The following is a 21,981-nucleotide window of genomic DNA, read 5'->3' on the forward strand; positions in this document are numbered from 1 at the left end:
ACAGGTGGGGTAGAGCTTTGGCCCAGCGGACATCGGGCTACCCACTTCGACCCATGGGCTTAGGGGCAAATGAAGGTACAAGTGTCAAACAAACTAGGCCGATCCGAGTCATATCTTTGTGTAGGCCGGGATTATGTAATTTGGCCCAATGGGATCATTTAAAGCCCATTTATTAAATTATATTTGTTTTAGAGAAAGAAAAAATACATAATATTATTATATTTATATCTTAGTTCATTTTATTTCTCTAATAATATATATTAAAAATTAAATTTTTTAACTAAAATAATAATTTTGTTTCTCAAATTTCAATTTTTAAAATCCGAACAATAATCTAGTTATTTTCTATTTAAATGTACTTGAAATAAATTTTGTGGCCTCTTTTCCCAACAAATAATAATAAATCTTGTATATAAATCATTGTAAAAAATATCGAAATGAAGTTGTTAAAAAAATTACAACAACAACAACAAAAAAAAAAATGCAATACATAAGTCAAGCTTAGCGTGAGTCTATATCAGCTCGTTTAGTGGCCTGGCAAAAAATCCCCTTTAGTGGCCCATACAAAATTAACTTACTTGTGCCGGAAGCAAAGAAACATATTGCTAATAGAAAACTATACCAACCTTCCCTCCTAAATATACATCCATCTCCTTGAAAGATGGTGTGGAAAAGAGGGTTCATTAAAGTGCTCTTTCCTGTGATTGATCCATCAATTTCAAAGGCAATTAACCGACTCAAAATTAAACATAATCATAACCAAATTGAGTGATTGAAGTAATTAATACTAATTGATTTATTTGTCAAGATGGATATTACATATCCAATATCATCTCTTTGATCCGTTTGACTGGTTCTAGTAATCAATAATTTTACATTTAGAAGTTGAAGCTATGGATCTTTCCCAAAGTGGTCCGGAAGGAATTTACACTGGCAATGCATTCAATTTGATGTGGAACGAAAGAAAATACTTGAGTTGGTCATGATCATGATCATCAAATGGAATTATTAAAGCTTACTCTTAGGAATCCCAACTGGTTTATCTTTAGACCTTCGCTCTATGGCTCGGGACAGTTTCTTCACCGCCTCTTTTGGAAGATGGGAGGGTTTGCTCAGCCAGTCTCCCCCATCGACAACCAATGTTGTTCCGTTGATGTATTTTCCTAAAAGCACCATACGGATGAGAAATGAGGTATGGAAATCTTTAAAGCAATGTGGAAGTTTTAAGTTGCAAAGTGTTATCAATACTGTACTATCTCTCAAGTAGTAGTTGCAATTTGCGAAAGATCAGAAATCCATAAGATATTGCATAATTTGCATACAATAACAAAGCAGACATGAACCATTTCTACTATTCATATCATAAGAGAAAATTAATGGACTCATCTACAACTACTAGCACATATAGTCACTTGGTGACATTGCAATGACTGGTTAAAGAACTCGTTGCCTCACTGAATTTATAACATGAAAAAGAAAAAAAGATGAAGAAAAAGGCTGCTAGTAAATATTCCATTAGTGTTTTTATCAAAACTTAAGGTAATAAGGTGTTTAACTAAAAAAAAAAAAAAGAGTGAAAAAAACAGAAACTTTCTTGCAAGTCAAGGGACTGTCAAAACTATTTTGCAAATAGAAGGTAAGATGGTGGGCAATTTGGAATACTCATACTTCAAGGAGTGAATTAGATTGATAACCTGCATTGGATGCAAGATATAGTGCAGCCATAGCAATATCCCATTTCTGACCTACTTTAGATACAAGAGTCTGCTCTTTAAGTTTGCTCAAAATCTCCTGAGGTAAAAGTTTACTGAAGCCAGCAGTGTCTTCAATAGGTCCTGGTGCAATACCATTGACTCTAATATCATAGTCTGTGCCCCACTCCAATGCCAAGCTTCTTGTAAGGCTATCAACAGCAGCCTGGTATAAAGGACAGAATATAGATGAATTCGGTTCAGTCAGTATCATCAGTCCTTGTAGTCAAGTGCTACTTGCTACCTTTCCCAAGTTCAGGAGAGACTAGGCTGCATTTCATACGTTGTCCATAATTTTTTTTTTTTTTTTTTTTTGGGTTTTTAAAAAAAGGAAAAACAAAGAAAATAATGCATAATCGCACACGTACGAGCAAAGTTGTTTCAAAAGTTTCTACGAATTTAACAAACCTTTGCTGCAGATACATGAATTTGATACCAAGTAGCTGTATAATGCAAAGTTGCACTTATGTTTATGATTGTTCCACCAACAGACGAGTCTTTTCCTGACGCTCCTTTCTTGAGATACTTGAGTGCTTCGCGACACATTGTAAAAGTGCCAACAGCGTCTATATCTATAACTGCAGGAAACAATTACTTCAAAGAATTAGAATTCATTTTAAGAGTCTAAGAGCAATTTATCAAATTAAAGGCAATATGAAGAGATTAATAATGTGGGAGATCCTTCTATGAAATATGGATAAAACTGGCTATGCTTAGGTTGATACTTGTAAAGATAAACCTGTTCGAAATCCGTTGGGGGATAGATCCTCAGATGGCACAAGGAAGTTGCCAGCTGCAGCATTCACAAGGATGTCAAGCCTCCCAAAATGCTTCACAGTTGATTCCAGAACTCTAGCTGCATCATCTCTTTTTCTAACATCGCCCTCAAGTCCAATAGCCTGCAACAAATACAACAATCTAATTTCCATGATTTTTATTTTTCTTATGGACATTAAACTGGACTTCAATGCTTAAACTTAAACCATCAAACCAAATACTTCAACAATTGCATAGATCAGTCTAATGTAAGAATGTTAAATTCAGCACTGGCAGATAATATAAAAAAGGCAAATAGTTAGAACTTTTGAAGTAAAACAAATAAATTCAGCATTTTGGAAAACTCTCTGACAAGAGATTCCTGAAAATTTGGACAGGTACGTACAAGTTCTTTTAACTTGAAATTTGATAGACATAATCATCAAACATTCATTTATACATCAAATTTCTTGTTTAATGATGCATGTTCTCCCACAATGATGCATTTTTTTGGTCAGACTGGCAAAATAACTCGCAGCTGAACTTAATTATGCTTTTTTCATAAATTTCTCAGGAACCAAACACAAAACGAGCATAATTGAAAACCCATAAAATGAAATCAACTATAAATAAAAAAACACAAAAATAAGATACTGAAAGATACCCAGATGATCATATGACAATTAGAAAGCATAGAAATGACATTGAACATAAAAGAATGAAAAACACAAAAAAAAAAAAAAAAAAGAGAGGCACCCAGGTAACAATTTGACTAGAAAAGACCCGTAAACAACACAGAACACATCAACAAGATGGAATTAAAGCTTGAGAGAAGTACATGAATGCCTTGGGACTGAAAGACTTCAACAGCAGAGTCAATGACATGTTTGCGACGACCCATAACAGCAATGGAGGCTCCATGCTGGCCCAACTGAAGCGATATCTCATACCCGATTCCTGAGGCTCCTCCTGTCAACAGAGCCACCTTCCCCTTAAGTATATCCGCCTTGAATGGAGACTCCATTGCTCTCTCTCTCTCTCTCTCTCTCTCTCTCTCTCTTTCTAACTCTCCTAGTTTGGAGTTTTAACGGACAACGCCAGGATCGCATTCGACAAAAGAGAAGTACCAAATTACCAATCAGCCGTTCGTGTTTGTCTCTTCAACAGGCTGAGTAAGGTCGGCCCATAAACTCATATACTAATGTACCTTTTATTTTCAGCCCAATAAACGTTGAGAAATAAATACTTGGGAGAAATAGTTTCGCTTTCCATTACATCTTACTCATCTTTATAGTATGAGGCAAATCACAATTAGACACGTGTTTATGTTACATTGACAAAAATAAAAATAAAAACAAAAAGGTTTATTGACAAAAATATATCAATGTTGTGAGTTGTGAATGTTTCACACAAAACAAATTCTGCATGTCAATTCCAAGCCTACGTCAAATTACAGTTTGATTAAGTTAACCTCAGGATTACATTAGTTTATTAGTTTACTAAAACCTACTCATACTTAGTATAATATTGTATTAGTTCCCAAATAGTTAACGATGTATTGACAATGATCCTTATCCATCTTAGTATAATATTGTATTAGTTCCCAAATAGTTAACGATGTATTGACAATGATCCTTCTCCAACTTTGGTTGAAATGAAATCTCATTATTCTAATTATTAAAATAATTACAAATTCTAAATTGCAAAATTCAGTAGCCGTCAAATGTTTTTTCCCTAAAAATAATGTTACTCTTATCAAATTTGTATACTATATTCTCGTACCACCTTATGTAGAAGATGAGGTGGACAACGACATTAATTAAAATTAATTTAACATTTTCTTTTCTTTTATGATTTATTGAAACTTTTTAATCAATGTGAATGTGTACCTCACAATAAGAGTCTACTTTTTCCGTAATCTTGTACGGTTCAATTTAATAAATAAATAAAAACCTTTATTTAGAGAATGGGGGATGAATGGAACACTTTGATAAAGTCAAAGCCATCCAATAATTAGAAATATTTGTAAAAAAAGTGTTTTTTATCGGATCATTGATCTAAGATTCATAATTATGTCTAAATTAATTGTCCACGGTTTTCCCTCTACTATTAATTAAAAATATCTTAGTCTTCAAGCTCACAATTCTCAGATGAGAAATGATGTCAGCCCACCACATAAATCTGAAATCGAATGTGCTTATGGCATATTCGAACGTGTATTGGTCAACCTCCACCCATTGACCATGGGGTTTTTTTTTTTTCCCTTTTTTTCTGTATTTTTTATGAGGACCAAAAAGAGTGCTAACCAACCACGGAACCGTTGATAAATAAAGAGATATTTAGTGATATACCCATTTCTAGCACTAATATTATAAATAAACCCTACACAATTGAATTCTTATAAACAAACCCAAAAAAAACCCAAAAAATGATAGCTAGCCTTATTGAATTTAATATTGATTATTAAATTACTTTGATGCCTATTGAGTGCTTTGGGTATTTTTATGAGATTTTGGGGTTGGGTTTGTTTTAAGAAATTGATGGCAGTTTTGTAATTTATAAGAAGTTAAAAACTTTTTTGTTATATTGTAAATGGGCTTTGGGTGTGTTTCTAAAGTCCATTTTATATAGGGTATTTTTATAATTTGGGCCCTCATATTGGGTATAATAGTGAATCTCCCATAAATAAATCCAGCGGGAGAAGAAAATTGTGGTTTTTCTTTTCTTTTTTTTTCTTCCTCAGATGAATTCATCGTACCCTGGCTTAAATATAATAAATCATGTTATCATGCGTGATTATTTTAATCACCAATAATAGTGTTAAACATATTTTAAAGCATTTATTACTGTACTAATCTTCTTCTTAAAATATTTTCATTGTACTAATATCTTTTCAATTCGTATATACGTGTATAACTTTAGAGAGCATTCAAAGGTTTCATAGGATGTGTGTTTGTATTTCTAATTACGTATGGCCGTACGTATTTCTTTTTCTTCGAGAATCGTACATATGAATGTATTTCCAAGCTTGAATGAGAAGGATTTGTGCAAATATATGGTCCCCATATCTCCCGTGAAAAATGAGTTGATGATGGACCACAAAAATTCTCAAAACCCAGATCGCCATGGCTTTCTTGTCTTTGGTTTTGAATTGGTGCCATCTATATCTCATCATCCAACTCACAAGAATTGACCATAAAACAGCAGAAGATACTACTAGACAACAACAAAACGAAGGCAAAGGCAACTTTGCTATCTGAATGTTTTGATAAATGTAGCAATATTATTAGTTTATTTATGGCAATGTTAATTTAATACCTAAATTAGTTTGTATAAATTTAAAGCAAAATATGGTTTTTCATCCATTATGACTTGTTAATCTTTTGGCATATCCAATCCAACTGACATTGCGAGCATCCACAATCATGTTCATGCTCTCTATTTTTTAGTTAAATTTTAGCTAAAAACATATAAAAGTTATTTTAGAAGGTCTTTATAAAATTTAAACTCCAATCATACTCTCTAGTTTAGGGAGTCAAAAATGTTATAACTCTTTTTTAATTGATCTATCTCTATTTAAAAATAATATAAAAAATAGTTAGCGTTAATTAAAGGTTTGAAATACTCATTAAATAAAACAGCATTAAATTATAGGTAGCCTCTAGGAGTCCTTTCTCTCTCCTCATATTTAGGAGCTCTTAGATGTCTCCTTATTTTAAGAGGTGGATAGATAGCATGGTTGGAGTTGTATTTTTCTAAATCATCCTTGCAAAAAATCTGAAAAATTAAAAATTATTAAGGCATCTAATTGATTCAACAAAATAGATGAACATGATGCTTCAAGAAAAAACTATAATAACAATAATCTAATTGAGTTTTCAAATGGTTTCGGATTCAAATGATTTTTTGCAAATATGATCTTAGAGGAAATATCAAAAAATTAGACGGTTCGAATCATTGAAAAATAATGTCCCTCAAATAAGCTTATATATGTGTTATTTAACTTTTAAAATGTTCACTGATTTCTTACTAAATGAGTCCTAAACGTCGAAGCAAATAATTGTAGTTTAGATTAATACTGTTTGACTTTAAACTCGATGGAGTGTCATGTGAAGTTACCTAAGCCCAAATAATACAACCAATTATATTGAAACCAAAAATATAAATCCACATAGGCCAAAAAATGTCCAATAAAAACACGATACAAAGAAGAAACACTTAAAATTAGTAACACCATAAACTGCTTAACTAGAATTTGGTCTAATGCTATTTGTATCTAGTTCGTTAGAAGAGGTCTCAAATTCGATTTATATAGATAATGAGAATGATGTATATATATATATATATATATATATATATATATTTATGATGAGTTCAACACCTAGTTGTGGTGTAGCTTTGTTGTGGGTGTAATAACCCGTTATAAAAATATCTTGTATATATCATATGGTTAATTAACACAACATATTTTAGTCACTAACATGTCAATCCTCAGTGATCTGACCCAATCATACCAACCGGCCTAACAATTAAAATTGATTGACTTGTGACCTAAAACTAATATAGCATAAACCACTATTGATTACACTTGGAAAAGAGAATCAGTCTCATAAGCAAAAACGTGGGAGTTTTTCTAGTTACCAAAAAGGATCTTAAATTCCAGAAATGGCATGATTAATGCATGGTGAAATGTGAAGCATGTCAACGAACTTTCTTTAACTCATGCTGCTCTATAAAGTACAAATATGTTGATTCACATGAAAGATATGTAAGTATTAGTATATTTCATGCGTATATGACCGGGAAGAAAGCGTTATTCATATTTTATTAAGTTGATTTTTGTTTGAAGCGTTTGTTTGAAGCGTTGATTTTTGATTTTTGATTTTTTTTTTTGGTGAGGGATGTGTGTGTTAAACATAGGTAAATATGTATCATGTGTATCTAGATGGGTGTACACGTATAGAGTATTACAAGTTTTTATGAAACAAATCACAAAAATTTAGGAAATATTGATGTGGAGAAATGTATAGTAGCTTATATTTTAAAATAATTCATTTCCAAACACAGACAAAAACAGCGAAGAGAAAAGATGGAGTTTATCCCTAGTTTATTGTGGGACCAGGGCAATGCATAATTTTTAAAATATTGGTAGTTGGATAAACATATAGTTCTGGCAAAAAAAAAAAAAAAAAAAGATAAACATATAGTTAATAATAATGAAATAATTTTAATAGAAAATAATAATAGTGAAATAATATATATATATATAAAGCTTCTATTGAGGGATTTCTCAAATAAGTTTATTTAAAGGACATCCTTGTAGGGTCTACTCCACATCGTATTTTACTAATCCAAACCATCTATTTTTTAGATAATAATTCAAAAATCATCTATACAAAAAATTACTTGAATCCAATATTATTTGACCACTCATTTGAAATATTGAAATTTTAGTACTTTCTTGAAGTATCGTGTTCATTGATTTTGTAGGACACAATTAAATGTTGAAACAGTTTTCGATTTGTCTAAGTTTTTGCAAAGTTGATTTATGAATGTAGACTTAAAAAATAGATAATTTTGAATCATTAAAAGGTATCTTTCAAATAAAATTATTTAAAAGATCCCTCGATAAAAAGGAGTGATATACATATAATGTGCAAATCATAATATTGTGGTAATGATGAAGACACGCAGATGTAGGGACAATGATGAAACATGATTCATGATTGGAGTATGTATTGTGTATATATGCCAAAAACATGATAATTAGATTAGATTTTATATTCCTTTGATTAGATTGATGGTGGGTCAACATGCATGTTGTATTTTGTTTCCATTCAAATGCACATTTTTGTTTTATTTATTCTAATACATATAGGTTGATCAAAGACCAACTACCAGTTGTTTATAATCGGATATATATGGGAAGGATGAGTAGCCTAACTTTTTTTATAAGTTTAATACGAATTTCCTCAAATTTTCAATGTGTTATAAATACTATGAACAACTTCATTATGAGGAAATTGAAATTCGGGGGACAAATGTAAACAATCATATAGTTCAATCAATCAAAAGAAAATGGAAGAGAAAACCCATAATGAAGTTGTGAGGCCATGCTAATTTAATATATGATGAAAACACCTTACAAAATAATATAACTTCAAGCATAAAAACATAATCAACACATAATTGGTTTTAGAGTATGCTATTCATTTGGAAGGCCCAGTAGTCTCATGTCTTTCTATATCACTCAATATGAATTGTACACGTGTTAAGCACAAAAAAATATCGCACGTGAGAAGACATATTAAAAGATCTTAAAACTCTCCATTCATTATCTATTTTTTTTATTAAAAAAATTCAACCTTGCATTACGTCTCAACAATCATAATGGGACTCAATTGATATTGAAATTGAAACATCAAATTCCTCCACATAATATTTACACACTAAAGAAGAATTGATTGAAATATCTTGATTCAACAATTACCTTCTGACAATAAAATAATAATTCCAATTTGACTCTCTATCACTTCTTTTGTCCAACACGTCATTACAAACCATATAGGATTAATACAACAGATATACATAAGTTTAGTGATCTTATGTTTAGGATAATCTTGTTTAAGGAATTTTAACCATTTCTACTTCATTTGAGAAACCAAATATATGATAGCGATTGATAGATAGCTATGTGTGCTTATGTTAGGTATGACGCCATAACTCCACAACATTTGGCATGTGTAAAATGCCAAAAGCTGACGCGGACCGCACTCCAGTCCAGATACAAGTAACTGAAATAAATAGACCAAGTGAATAGCAACCTCCACGTATTAAAAATAAAATAAAAAATCAATCAAAAGAATACATTCTTCTTGCACTCATAATTAAGGAAGGTAAAACAAGAAGAATTTTTCGTATGCGCCATCATCGCATCCTTTGATAACATGATTCCTCATTTCACCATATAAATAAGTCATACAGCTTTTGAGTGGATTTGCTTTTTGTTTGTACTTTTTTTTTTAAAATTTTATCATTTCATAAATTTTTTCTCGTAAAGTTTAGATTTATTAACGAAGCGTTTAACGAAATTTGCTTTGTTAGTGTGTGAAATAGCATTTCGTTTTAAACCATATTGTATCCACATGGAAGAATCCCAAAATGATGCAGAAACAAAATTGACTTATCCAGTATAATTTGTTACATTCTGAAATATCAAGTTCCAAATTTGGTTGAACGTAAAAGGCCTAATGACATGAAAGTTTCCCAAATCGCATGGTTTGGATAAGTAAGTTTGCCCCTACAAGGATTAATGTGGAACCTTCAAAGAGATTTTAAATGGTTAACAAAACACCATGCTTAATTATATAATGCATCTGCGGGCATCTATCCTAATTACATATAAATAATTTCTTCTAGAATAAGTGATTGTAGGAATTTGTGCTTATCTCCAAAGTTGGAGGCTGCTTGGATCTGTCAACCCTTTAGTGTAACACGTTTCCTTTCTTCTTGGAATTTTTTGGAGGAAACACACGAGTCATGTCAGTCGTGTCAAATAATTTTAATTCGATTTATTTATTAAAATTGTAAAATTAATAAAATCCCTTGTTCTAAAACCAAATGTATCAAATATATGCTTCTCATAAAATAAAATAATTTATTGTGATAACATCTAAAAAAACCAACTTATAAATCAAACAAAAAAATAAACATGTAGGACTTGTATTTTCTTAATTAATCTTTTGTTTTAGCTAGAACGAGACATGGAGAGAAAGAAAAAGAAAGTTGACCACCTGTTCATGAGTTAAACATTGTTGGCACTTAATACTACCTTCGGAGCTACTGTTAGGGTTCACACACACTTAGAATTCTGAGAAATTTAGGGTTTCACTTTAAAGTCGAGTCTTGGTGAGTTTAGTACGTAGGCAAACAGTGTTACCATGCAAGAAGCCAAACCTGCAAGTCATCACAAGACATACTCAAATGCTTATTTTTCCCAACAGATTAATGAATTTTGTATAATTTTATCCGAATAAGTCCATAACACTAACACATAAGAGTTTGCATTAATTTGATCGATAGTCAAGTGATACGTTTTGTACTTATAATAAAAGCCAAAGCTACCAACTGGCCAAAGGCACACCTTTAAACTAGTTGATTATTTAGTTAATTGGTAGATTTAGATTATATATAATTTAATTGGTAGATTTAGGATTATATATAATATAATGGTCATTATTTAAATATACACGTGAGGGAGATAAATGTGTGTGTTACCATGGTAAACATGACTTTCTAAAGTAGTTTGTGGTTTACCAAAATTAAGGGCCTATTTAATAACCATTTTATTTTTTATTTTTTTGTTTTTGATTTTTGTGCTTGAGTATATAGGAAAATGAGAGGGGAGGGTCGGTGGAATGAAAGAGGAAGATTGGAGAGATGAGTAAAAAAAGTGAAAACAATTTCAAATATATTTCAGTTTTTAGTTTTTGTTCTCACTTTTGTTACTCATTCCCTCTCATTTTCCCTCTCAATTTCATATCCACTCACTTTCATCCTCTCTCTTTTCCTTCTATACTTGAGCATAAAAAATAAAAAATAAAAACTGAAACTGAAATGTTTATCAAACAGGGCCTAACTAAATGTATTACTTAATTTCATTCAAAGTTAAAGAAAAGAGAATGTGAGGCATGTGAGATGAAAATGCTAAAATGATGGGTTTGGAAGAAAGTAAGTTGACCCTAGCAATCTTTAGTTTCAAATTTAGTAATTAAACTAAGGCTTTGACTTTCCGTATGTACATGATTGACAACAAAAGATTCTTAATAATTTTATAAGACGATTAACACTCCTACCAAAGAAAAAAAAGAGAAGACAATTAGCAAAGAATCTTACCAATTTTGTTCTATTATTATTAATTCAAATTGGTACCTAAATTTCAACTCTAGGTTTTAGTAATTAAAAACTTTCACTGTTAAAAAAAATTTACATGCATGCATTAATAAAATAAAATAAACAGCCTTGAATGCAATTAATTCTTCATAAGTTAGAAAGAAATAAAACACTCAACTGATAATAGAAGAAATACCACTACATCAAATAAATAACTTTTTCTTACGACGAAAAAATATTTTATGATTCATTCTTTCATCGAGTACAAAATATTAAAATAAATATTGGATACATATACTATAACATTTCCAAGTACATTTAGATGTTTTTGCTTTTGTATTGTGACATCTGAATATTCACAGTCCATCATCCCATGTTCATTATTTTCTTCACTGGACCATTTATTTTCTTTTCCGGAAAATTGGTTTGATATTTCCTATTTACTTTTTATGATGATACATTAATTGGCTATAAATATATTGCTGGAAGAAAGGTGGCTCAAATTATTGCATACAATAGTATCCACACAAAGATGGAAGAAGTTCCATCGGATTTGACACTCCCATTCAACCAATCAGTTTTGGGGGCCCACTGCTAACATTAAAAAAAACTTTACACAATCGAATTTTACTGACAAGTGACAACCTGCCCACATCAGAAATTCATATTTGCATTGCATCTGAAAATAAATTCATATTATTAATTTTGTTTCACCCTTCTTAATATTTTCTTAAATTCTTCGTTATTTTGCTTTTTATTTAATAGCAGTAGATTATATACAAATTAACTGCTTAAAGTCTCAGACATCAGCTGATTAATTACCAAATGTGTTTGTGTCTCTTGGAAATGAATAACAAAATACAGTCCCGATCTCTTGAATCACAAGAGTTCAAGAGATTGTGGTCACCCACCGTTGGATATTAATTCAATAGTTCAAAATGATATATATAAATGCAATATGACATAAATGATTATTACTCGATTCAAGTCAACCGTTGAATTTACATTCAACGGTGAGTGACCATAAATCTCTTGGACTACAGGAATCCAAGAGATCAGGACTGTAACAAAATATATACATAAAAACCAAACAACTTCTCCTCTCTCTCTTCCTCCTCTGTCCGCCTCTTTCTATATTCTCTCTCATTGATTGGCAGAGAGATGCTTTATGTGTAAACTCTTTCATTAAAGCAGCTGAGAAAGTCCTTGTGTTTTTTTCTGTTATTTGTCTGAAACTTTGTGCTTTGAACAGATAAACAGCCAAAACGCCCTGTGAACCTGCACACAACTCTCTCTTTCTGTTACAGCCTTCGTTTTTTTCCCTGAAAACCGACTTGGGCTTCTGCTTATCTCTCTGCTTTAGTACAAAGGGATGCTTATTGATCATGTGGCTGAGCCTCAGCCTCTTCTCCAGTTGACCCCACTTGGGAATTCCAGTGACAAAGTAATAATTCTCACTTCTTTGTCTGTTCTGTCATTTCATTTTCTGTGTGAGGTGCTTTTGAGCTCTTCTGCCCTCAATTGGGTCTCTGTGTTTTAATGCTTTTTGTTCAATTCCTGTAATTGCTGGCACTGAGTTGAAGTATCAAGTTTTTAGCTTTAATTCATTTTCAGCTTGTACCAAGATTGAACTTTAGGTGGTGTCAATTTTTTAGCTCTGCCTGGCCACAGGACTGATGTCAATTTCTTGTTACTGTCTGTTAATTGTCTATTGTTGCTTTAAAAAGAGTTATTTTTGAACTGAACATATCACCCTAATCATGGGTTTGTGTTTTTTCCTTATTTGGTCTTCAGATTGTATTGCTGGGTTTCAATTCATAGTTCTATTGGGAATAGATTTCAAGTGAAGATCAAATTTTGAAGATCTGGTTCCAATCACTTTTAGTGATAGTTCATATTGGTTTTCTTTGAGTTTTTCTATTATAGCTTTATGAAAGCTGCAGAATCATTTGAAATTTCAATGGCTTCAAGAGTGGAGATTGATGAAGATAGTGATACCAACAAAGGCAGTATGTGGGTTTTGGATCAGAAGCTTGACCAACCCATGGATGAGGAGGCTGGCAGGCTTAGAAATATGTACAGGGAAAAGGTACCTCTCTCTCTCTCTCTCTCTCTCTCTCTCTCTCTCCTGTATATACAATGAAGTGAAACGGTATTTACTCCTTGTCAATGAATTTAAACCTTCTGGGGTTTAACTGTTTTTAAGTCAACAAGTTCCAATTTATATTTCCAATTCCCAAAGATTTTCAACTGGTAAAATGACTTCAGTCTGATAATAATGTTGTGCATATTTTAGGATGTTGGAAATGAATATATGGATTTCTTGTGTAGTTATTGTTGGAAATATTTCAATTGCTATGAAAACGACTGAAAAAGTGATATGCTATATGGTTTAAGTAATTGCCTGATATTAGTGGATTCTGAGGATAATGTATATTCTTGATTGTGTGTGCTGATCCAATTTTCAAATCTCCAGAAGTTCTCTGCACTATTGCTTATGCGGCTTGCATTCCAAAGTCTTGGAGTGGTTTTTGGAGATTTGGGTACTTCTCCCTTGTATGTTTTCTACAATACGTTTCCTCATGGAATTTCAGACCCGGAGGATGTGGTTGGAGCTCTTTCATTGATTATATACTCTCTTACTCTTATTCCGCTCCTCAAGTATGTGTTCGTTGTTTGTAGGGCGAATGACAGTGGTCAAGGTAAACCAAACTCTATATGTAGATTTGCTTCATCAATTGTTTGGTGTTTTATGGGATGATAAAAGGGATAAAGTACATATGTTCACTGTTACAGCTTACCATATGCAATGGTGATTATTCACATGTGTCTACCTGTAATGATAAACATAAGTGCAATATACTTGGTCAAATATGTGAATTGTTATGCATTTTTATTAGAACATTCTAGCCATACTTTCCCATCAGTAATTGTTATGAAAAATGTTAAAGAACAAATTAGCTTGTGTTTCCTTTTTCTTGTTTATCTTTAATAAAGTAGTCTCTGGCAGGAAAGTAATTAGCTTGACAGAATTATTTTGTAAAAGAAGTAGCATATACAAGTGTCTAGTGTTCGGCTTACATGCCCATATTATTTTTACTTACCAATTTGACCCCGAACTCATGTCATTGGTTATGATTTTACCGTATCACTCGTAGCAGTGTGAGTGAAGCCACATTTGTAAACGAACTGATTATTTAGGTAACACATTGGTACATATACTTCTTGATTTAGAACAGAGGAGGTGTTTAACAAATTTCCTTTATTAGTTATTTTCCTGAAATTAATTTAAACATGACATCGTGTATCTTGTGCTCATTGTTCTCAAACTGCATGCGTCCAAGAGTTGTATGGTACTGTTTGTTGCTCATGAGTCACCATAAAGTTCTACGGAATAAGTGGTTTCTGCGTTGCAGGTGGAACATTTGCTCTTTATTCATTGCTCTGCCGACATGCAAATGTAAAAACTATTCCTAACCAACACCGGACTGATGAAGAGCTAACAACGTATAGTCGTTCTACTTTCCATGAACAATCATATGCTGCAAAAACCAAGAAGTGGTTGGAGGGGCATGCATCAAGGAAGAATGCCCTTCTTCTTCTGGTCCTCGTTGGCACTTGTATGGTGATTGGTGATGGGATTCTTACTCCAGCTATATCTGGTACACATTTCTTGATACTAGAAGTCATATATCTTTTCCTAATAATCCATCTGTTTATCCTTTTTGTCTCTCTGCCATTATTTGTTCTTTGATAAGCAAAAGTTGTTTATTAGAAAGGGCCCAATGGGGGCACAACCCAGGTACACAAGAAGCGTAAGGAACTTTTTATTAAAAGGCCTAAATAGGTAAGTAAACAATATATATATATATAGAAAAAGATAATGGGATGTGGGGGTGAGTGTGGTTATCGACATGGATAACAATCTCTTCCCAGCTTACAATCCTAGAGTTTCATTCCAAAACAAAAGAAATATACTTTAATAGGGGCTGTAGAGTACTAAAGTTTCTTCCAAGAAAGGAATTAAAATGGGGAAAAATCAACGCTTGAAATGAGTGTGGTTAAAATTGTTTTGTTTCTCTCCATATCATTAGAAGATATCAACTATGCTTTGCTTTTGGCAGTTTTATCAGCTGCTGGTGGGATCAAAGTAAGCAGCCCTGGCATGAAAAATGGTACCGTCATATTCCTTGGAACTAAATGTTTTTATTTTTTAAATGTGGTTCCTTGCCTCTGTACCTTTCTCAGTCACTACTCCTGAATTATGTCTTTAACTGATACTTTGTTTGTTGTGGTGCAGATTATGTCATACTTGTTGCTGTTGTAATATTAGTAGGCTTGTTTAGCGTACAGCACTATGGTACAGATAAAGTTGGTTGGCTCTTTGCTCCCATTGTGCTTCTTTGGTTTCTCTTAATTGGAGGTATTGGCATATTCAACATCTGGAAACATGACAGTAGTGTTTTGAGAGCTTTTTCGCCCGTCTATATATATCGGTATTTTAAAAGGAATGGGAGAGATGGTTGGACTTCCCTTGGAGGTATCATGCTTAGTATAACAGGTAAAGTTTCTGTATCCTAATTTCACTTTTCAGCTCTTTAAGTTTCTGTATCCTAATACCACATCTGCTATTTTGGATTCTGATGACAAGTTAGTAATGATTACAGGGACTGAAGCACTCTTTGCCGACCTTGCCCATTTTCCAGTTTCAGCTGTACAGATTGCTTTCACTACGGTTGTGTTTCCTTGCCTTCTTTTAGCCTATTCTGGTCAAGCTGCGTACCTTATGAAAAATCATGACAACAAAACTGTGCTTCAAGCATTTTATCTTTCCATTCCAGGTTTGCCCTAATCTTTATTTTGCATACATGGGAGAACACATAAACGGGTTTCTCATAATTAAGCACACTAAAATTTTTAGTAATAGTATTTGATAGAATTTTAAAAATATAAAAATATTTACTCAAGTCTTTTTATTCTTTTAAATCTTAACTAATGTAGATTACTGGGTCTTTTTTTGGGTACGAAGGAGGTCAAAGGGGGATGGGTAGCTTCAAACTTTGACTTTGGTTGTGAGGGTAAAACTCTCTACAAAAATCCAAAGTTGGCTGAACTTTAATTTACTAAAACCTGCATTCAAATTCATGTAGAAAGTTGAGAGATTATAAAGGATAATTTCTAATTCATGGATTAAAATGATAAATTGTGAGATGAAACAGATACAAATTCCATAAAGTTCTTTTATGCTATGAGAATTAAGAAATCTTTCATCTCTATGAGCCCATACAATTTGGATTCTCTCAATTTTTTCACTGTGCCATTCTCTATTGAATCTCTAACGTAAACTACGATTATACAGGAAACGAGTAACATAATCTCTTAAACAATAAGTAGCATATTGTTGTTCCAAAGATGCTTATTGCTTCTCATACTGCAGAGAAAATATATTGGCCAGTCTTCATTGTTGCGACTCTAGCTGCAGTAGTTGCAAGTCAAGCAACTATATCGGCGACTTTTTCAATAATTAAGCAGGCTCTTGCACTTGGCTGTTTTCCTAGAGTCAAAGTTGTACACACATCAAAGAAGTTCCTCGGCCAAATATATATTCCAGATATTAATTGGATTCTTATGATTCTTTGCATTGCTGTGACTGCTGGATTCAAAAATCAAAGCCAAATTGGAAATGCGTATGGTAAGTTCATCCTTTGCTAAATGTCTTGAAGCTTATGTAAGCCATATTCTCTACTTTGTTGAACTAGGCTCAAATGCAATTGTGAAAAATTCTTGGAAAGAATGTTTGGAACTTCTTTAAATAAAGAAATATGAGAGGAAGAAGTGTTTGAGATAAATTAGGAGGTGAAGATGTATTTGGGATAAATTAGGAGGTGAAGAAGTAGGGAGGTGGTGAACTTTTTAAGGTGACAATACAGACCAATAGTTAACTGACTTGCTGCTGTGAGAAATCGTATAAAAACCTGTTCTGGTACCATGATAACAATCCAAAACAAAGAGAAGATAGAAGCTCTTACTTTATTGAATGATTAACAACCCAAACATTAATAAGAGATACAAGAGTATGTGTATACCTTTAATAATATTCAATTAGAATTTTGGTCATTGATTTTAAATAAGTTAATATTTATGGTAGCTCAGGGTCTTTCTTCCAAATCAAGCTTGCACTCAATTGCATTATGTTTTATGTTATAACAGGGACGGCAGTTGTCGTGGTCATGCTAGCAACCACACTGCTCATGACTCTAATCATGATATTAGTGTGGCGCTGTCATTGGATTCTTGTCCTGATATTCACTGGTTTGTCACTGGTTGTGGAATGCACTTACTTTTCCGCTGTCCTCTTCAAGGTTGATCAAGGTGGATGGGTTCCTCTTGTGATTGCAGCTGCCTTTCTTCTCATCATGTATGTTTGGCATTATGGTACATTGAAACGTTATGAGTTTGAGATGCACAGTAAGGTTTCAATGGCATGGCTTCTTGGACTTGGCCCCAGTTTAGGACTGGTTCGGGTCCCTGGGATAGGACTTGTGTACACCGAGCTTGCAAGTGGAGTGCCTCACATCTTTTCCCACTTCATCACCAACCTGCCTGCGATCCATTCGGTTGTCGTCTTTGTTTGTGTGAAGTATCTTCCTGTATACACTGTCCCAGAAGAAGAAAGATTCCTTGTAAAGCGGATTGGCCCCAAGAGTTTCCACATGTTCCGTTGTGTTGCAAGATACGGTTACAAAGACCTCCACAAGAAAGATGATGACTTTGAGAAAAAACTCTTCGACAACCTTTTCATGTTTGTCCGGCTTGAGTCCATGATGGAGGGGTGTTCAGACTCGGATGAGTACAGTATATATGGCCAGCAAACTGAGAGGTCAATGGAAGGCCTAATAAATAATAATGGCAACACAATTGGATCGACTGCAGACCTTACTATCTCATCAGTGGACTCAATTGTGCCTGCTAAATCTCCATTGCATGCAAACAATACTATGAGTTCATCCAGTCAACTGAGCATGCAGAATGAGATTGATGAGCTAGAATTTCTGAATAATTGTAGAGATGCTGGGGTGGTGCATATACTTGGGAACACGGTTGTGAGAGCAAGGAGGGATTCCAGGTTCTACAAAAAGATAGCTGTTGATTACATTTATGCATTTCTTAGAAAAGTTTGCAGGGAGCACAGTGTGATCTTCAATGTTCCTCATGAGAGTCTTTTGAATGTTGGACAGATTTTCTATGTGTAAATTTTCTGTCTATCGTCAATGAAACTTATATCATACTGTAAATGCCGATTGTTTCACTTTTGTTGCATTTTAAATCATATTGGGAATGCAATTAAAAAGTAAAGAAATGTTGAGAAAATCTTGACAAATGGGATATCTGTTTGTGCTACTCCTGTTGAACATGGGGAAATATATACGTTGTGGTAAATTTTCAATAATAATTTTGTTATTTACTTTATTATTATGAAATTTCCACCAAAAAACAAAAAAGAGACATTAATATAGTTTTCAATTATTCTTTAGCGACATGGGCTGCTAAAGCCTAAAGAACTACACTCCACTAGGGCTACTCATCTGGGCCTTCACCCTGTTGCAGGTCAGGCCCAATTTGGGTAAAAATCCGTAGCCATATTTTGGGAGAGTATTTACTTATTTATTCTTTTGCTTTAATTTGTTTTTTCTTGATTGAGAGATTTTATTGGCTCTCCATTATTTACTCTTTGCATCCCATACTAATTTTAAATATGAATAATTTATTTTACCCTTACACATAATTACCGTTAAGGACAAAAAAATTTAAAATTAAAATTAAAATTGCTCACTACACCCCACATATGTTCATGCAACCATAGTTTGACTTTTTTCTCAAATCATCATGTTCCTACGACTCTAACGAGATTTATACGTGTATATTGGTGAAAAAATATCTTGTATTTATTCATGAAGGGTGAGATTGAAGTTAGAAAGGCTTCGAATGAGGTATGAATTTATTTTTTGGCGTTTTGCAAGTTTGGTATTTCATGATGGGCGCTGGTTGCATTTAGCACATCAGTACCAAACGCTATAAGTAAATTCGGTGGGATGCCACCGAAACATTGCACCTATTTCGGTTGTGTTTGACCTTTCATGAAATTAATATGTGATAGAGATTCACCGTAACATGGAACGTTGTTTAGTGGTTTATTTCCGAAAATTTACCTGCGTTTTAGTGGCAACGAAAGGAAATTTATTTATTTTTCATTAACTTATTGTTGACCACAAATTTAATGCAAGCTATTTTGATCTTACTTCCATTGAAGGAACAAAAACAAGGTGACGCCCTACTGAAGGCAATAATGTGGGAACAGAATGTGTAATGGACTATAGTGATCAATTCACAACTTATTCGGTAATTATTTTGAATTTTTTTTGTCTGAAATCCTTTTAAGTATCATTAACGTGGCATTAATGTTTCAAATTTTATCTTTAAATAACACGAGTTTTATGTGTAGATATTCAAATGGTAGAGATGCATTACTTAGATGGGCTCGTGCACAAGAAAAAATGATAATTGTCTTCTTGGTGTTATTGTCACCGATCGAGAGTTATCACTCATGAATTCTATTACGTCTATATTTCCGAAAGCACGACATTTATTATGCAGATGACATATTAACAAAGGAGTGTTGGCAAACTGCAAGAAGTTATTTGAGACCTTAAAAAATTGGAAGCAATTTAATGAGGATTGGAATACTTTGGTTGGTTCATAAACGGAGGAGGAATAGATTGTTTGCGACAGATTGAGTCTAAGTTCAGTGAATTTCAAAAAGCTCTTGAATGCATACATGACAGTTGGTTAAATTCATTTAAGGATAGGTTTGTGGCTGCATGGACAGACACATATGCATCTTGGTTCGCCTCTCTTAACATGTGGGTCTCCAGATTGTCCCACATTTCCCCGACTTATATTATACCTTCTATTGTCACAATAAAACGACTTATTTGGTTATTCCAAATTGTAGCTACTATGTGAGTTTTAAAACTCGTAAGTAAAGATGGATCAATGGGACCTACTCGAGATGCTCAGTAGGCTCGGCATGTACTTCAACATTACTATCATGAGTAGCAGCTATATCTTCAACCTCTGCATCAACATTACTATCATGAGTAAGAGCTACATCTTCAACCTCTGTAGTATCCTCAAAGTCATCTTGGGGAGCCGTTCTTTGTCTCCTCGTTGAGGCTGTGGGACGCTGTTTATCAAGTTGAGATGATGAAGCCTCAATAGTACCTATGCGAGTCATCTTATATCTAAAAAAACAATATTAAGTACACACTAAGTAACAGATTCGGTAGATGATCACTGAAAAATGGAACAAATTCGGTGGACTATCATTGAAAAAGGAAAACATATTCGGTGAAGTACCATTGAAAAACCGAAATACATTTGGTAGGAATCTCCTGAAAAATGGAAATAAATTCGGTGAACTACTACCGAAACAAGGTAACGATTTCGGTGGTAACCCACCGAAACTAAAATTAATTTTAGTACAGATCAGGTTCAAATTTGGTGGACTACTACTGAAGCAATGTAACCATTTCGATGGTAATCCACCGAAACTAAAATTCAGTTTCGTAAAACAAGGTTCGAACCATACACCCACAAAGTTGAAATTAATAATTAAAATCAGACTTTGGCTTTTCAAAAGTGAAATCAAACATAGGCTTAATCAACACTTAGAAACGTAAATATAGAAATCAAAATTGAAATCAAACCATGGCTCTTCGAAGGATTTGTGAAAACTTGACAGATCGGTGATGGATGTTTGCGATGGCTGAGGCGATGGTGGTTTGCGACGGGGTGAGGCGTTTGGGGTTAGCTGTGGGGTGTGATGACTCTGTTTTAGAGATAGGTTCGGGTTTGCAAAGATGGGTTGTGAGATGGCTCTGTTTCAAAGAGGATGAGGTGTGCGGTGGAGCTTGTTGTAAATCTGATGGAGTGTGCGATGGGGTGTGTCTACATGAGGAGGGAATTTTCGATGGGGATGAGGCTTGATATGGCATGGGGTGAGGTTTGATATCAGATGGGGTATGTCTGAAAAGGAAGAGGGTTTTCGATGGGTGACATATGATATGAGATGAGATGTACACAGTAAGTTAGGGAATAGGGTTCATGAGAGCAATTTAGGAAGAAAAATTGGATATAGTAAGTAATTTGAAATTTTATTAAAGTTCAATGGGGTGTAAAGGGATTATGGAGTGCAAAGAGCAAATAGAATTTCCCTTCTTGATATCAAAACATTTCTATAGTACTTTTTTTTATTACACGTAAATCACAAGTTGGGCGGCGTTGGGGTGTACGGGTTCAATGGAGTTCTGGGTTGTTCTTCAGTTTTGGTGTAGCAGTCTGTTTCCACTGATTTGAGATTTGGCACAAAGTTACACACAAACAAGAGAAGACAAGCAAACGAGAGAGAAGCAACACTATGAAAATCTATAAATGGCACATGATATGCGCACCATAAATAGGCAAGGCATCAACCACCTTACTATTGCCCTCCCGAAAAACATGAGACTTACAAAAATTCCTG

The 21,981-nt window shown here is 33.5% G+C and overlaps 2 protein-coding genes and 1 long non-coding RNA gene across 5 annotated transcripts; 1 reads left to right on the forward strand and 2 right to left on the reverse strand.

The window, feature by feature from the left end:
* Positions 1 to 764: 764 nt before the first annotated feature.
* Positions 765 to 3,673, reverse strand: LOC117626717 (peroxisomal 2,4-dienoyl-CoA reductase-like). Its single transcript, XM_034358531.1, has 5 exons — positions 3,346 to 3,673; positions 2,491 to 2,650; positions 2,160 to 2,329; positions 1,695 to 1,917; positions 765 to 1,163 (listed from the first exon to the last, which is right to left on the reverse strand). Exons 1-5 carry the CDS (start codon positions 3,529 to 3,531, stop codon positions 1,009 to 1,011), a joined length of 894 nt encoding a protein of 297 aa, XP_034214422.1. The 5' UTR covers positions 3,532 to 3,673; the 3' UTR covers positions 765 to 1,008.
* Positions 3,674 to 12,498: 8,825 nt separating this feature from the next.
* LOC117626025 (potassium transporter 11-like) lies at positions 12,499 to 18,849 on the forward strand. Of its 3 annotated transcripts, none has more exons than XM_034357651.1 (9): positions 12,499 to 12,843; positions 13,194 to 13,488; positions 13,876 to 14,101; positions 14,816 to 15,061; positions 15,524 to 15,574; positions 15,700 to 15,960; positions 16,067 to 16,240; positions 16,837 to 17,091; positions 17,610 to 18,849. In XM_034357651.1, the coding sequence occupies exons 2-9, from the start codon at positions 13,330 to 13,332 to the stop codon at positions 18,650 to 18,652; spliced, it is 2,415 nt and encodes an 804-aa protein (XP_034213542.1). In that variant the 5' UTR covers positions 12,499 to 12,843; positions 13,194 to 13,329; the 3' UTR covers positions 18,653 to 18,849. The 3 variants fall into 3 exon arrangements, with proteins under 3 accessions (XP_034213542.1, XP_034213544.1, XP_034213543.1); XM_034357653.1 differs by having other exon boundaries at positions 13,879 to 14,101; XM_034357652.1 differs by having other exon boundaries at positions 13,326 to 13,488.
* Positions 18,850 to 20,223: 1,374 nt separating this feature from the next.
* LOC117626028 lies at positions 20,224 to 21,505 on the reverse strand. The gene is made up of 2 exons (XR_004585481.1): positions 21,167 to 21,505; positions 20,224 to 20,701 (listed from the first exon to the last, which is right to left on the reverse strand). It is a non-coding gene; the product is annotated as an uncharacterized LOC117626028 (long non-coding RNA).
* Between the last annotated feature and the right edge of the window lie 476 nt (positions 21,506 to 21,981).

This window comes from Prunus dulcis, chromosome 4, assembly GCF_902201215.1.
Source record: "Prunus dulcis chromosome 4, ALMONDv2, whole genome shotgun sequence".
NCBI lineage: Eukaryota > Viridiplantae > Streptophyta > Magnoliopsida > Rosales > Rosaceae > Prunus > Prunus dulcis.

What these genes read in the sequence shown, in the direction of transcription:
- LOC117626025 (XM_034357651.1), top strand. Translation starts at nt 13,330, where the DNA reads ATGAAAGCTGCAGAATCATTTGAAATTTCAATGGCTTCAAGAGTGGAG. An exon ending in TCTTACTCCAGCTATATCTG is followed by an intron (nt 15,062 to 15,523) that starts GTACACATTTCT and finishes TGCTTTTGGCAG; the next exon opens with TTTTATCAGCTGCTGGTGGG. An exon ending in ATTTTATCTTTCCATTCCAG is followed by an intron (nt 16,241 to 16,836) that starts GTTTGCCCTAAT and finishes CTCATACTGCAG; the next exon opens with AGAAAATATATTGGCCAGTC.
- LOC117626717 (XM_034358531.1), bottom strand. Translation starts at nt 3,531, where the DNA reads ATGGAGTCTCCATTCAAGGCGGATATACTTAAGGGGAAGGTGGCTCTG. An exon ending in CCCCAACGGATTTCGAACAG is followed by an intron (nt 2,330 to 2,490) that starts GTTTATCTTTAC and finishes TGTTTCCTGCAG; the next exon opens with TTATAGATATAGACGCTGTT. An exon ending in ATATCTTGCATCCAATGCAG is followed by an intron (nt 1,164 to 1,694) that starts GTTATCAATCTA and finishes TGGTGCTTTTAG; the next exon opens with GAAAATACATCAACGGAACA.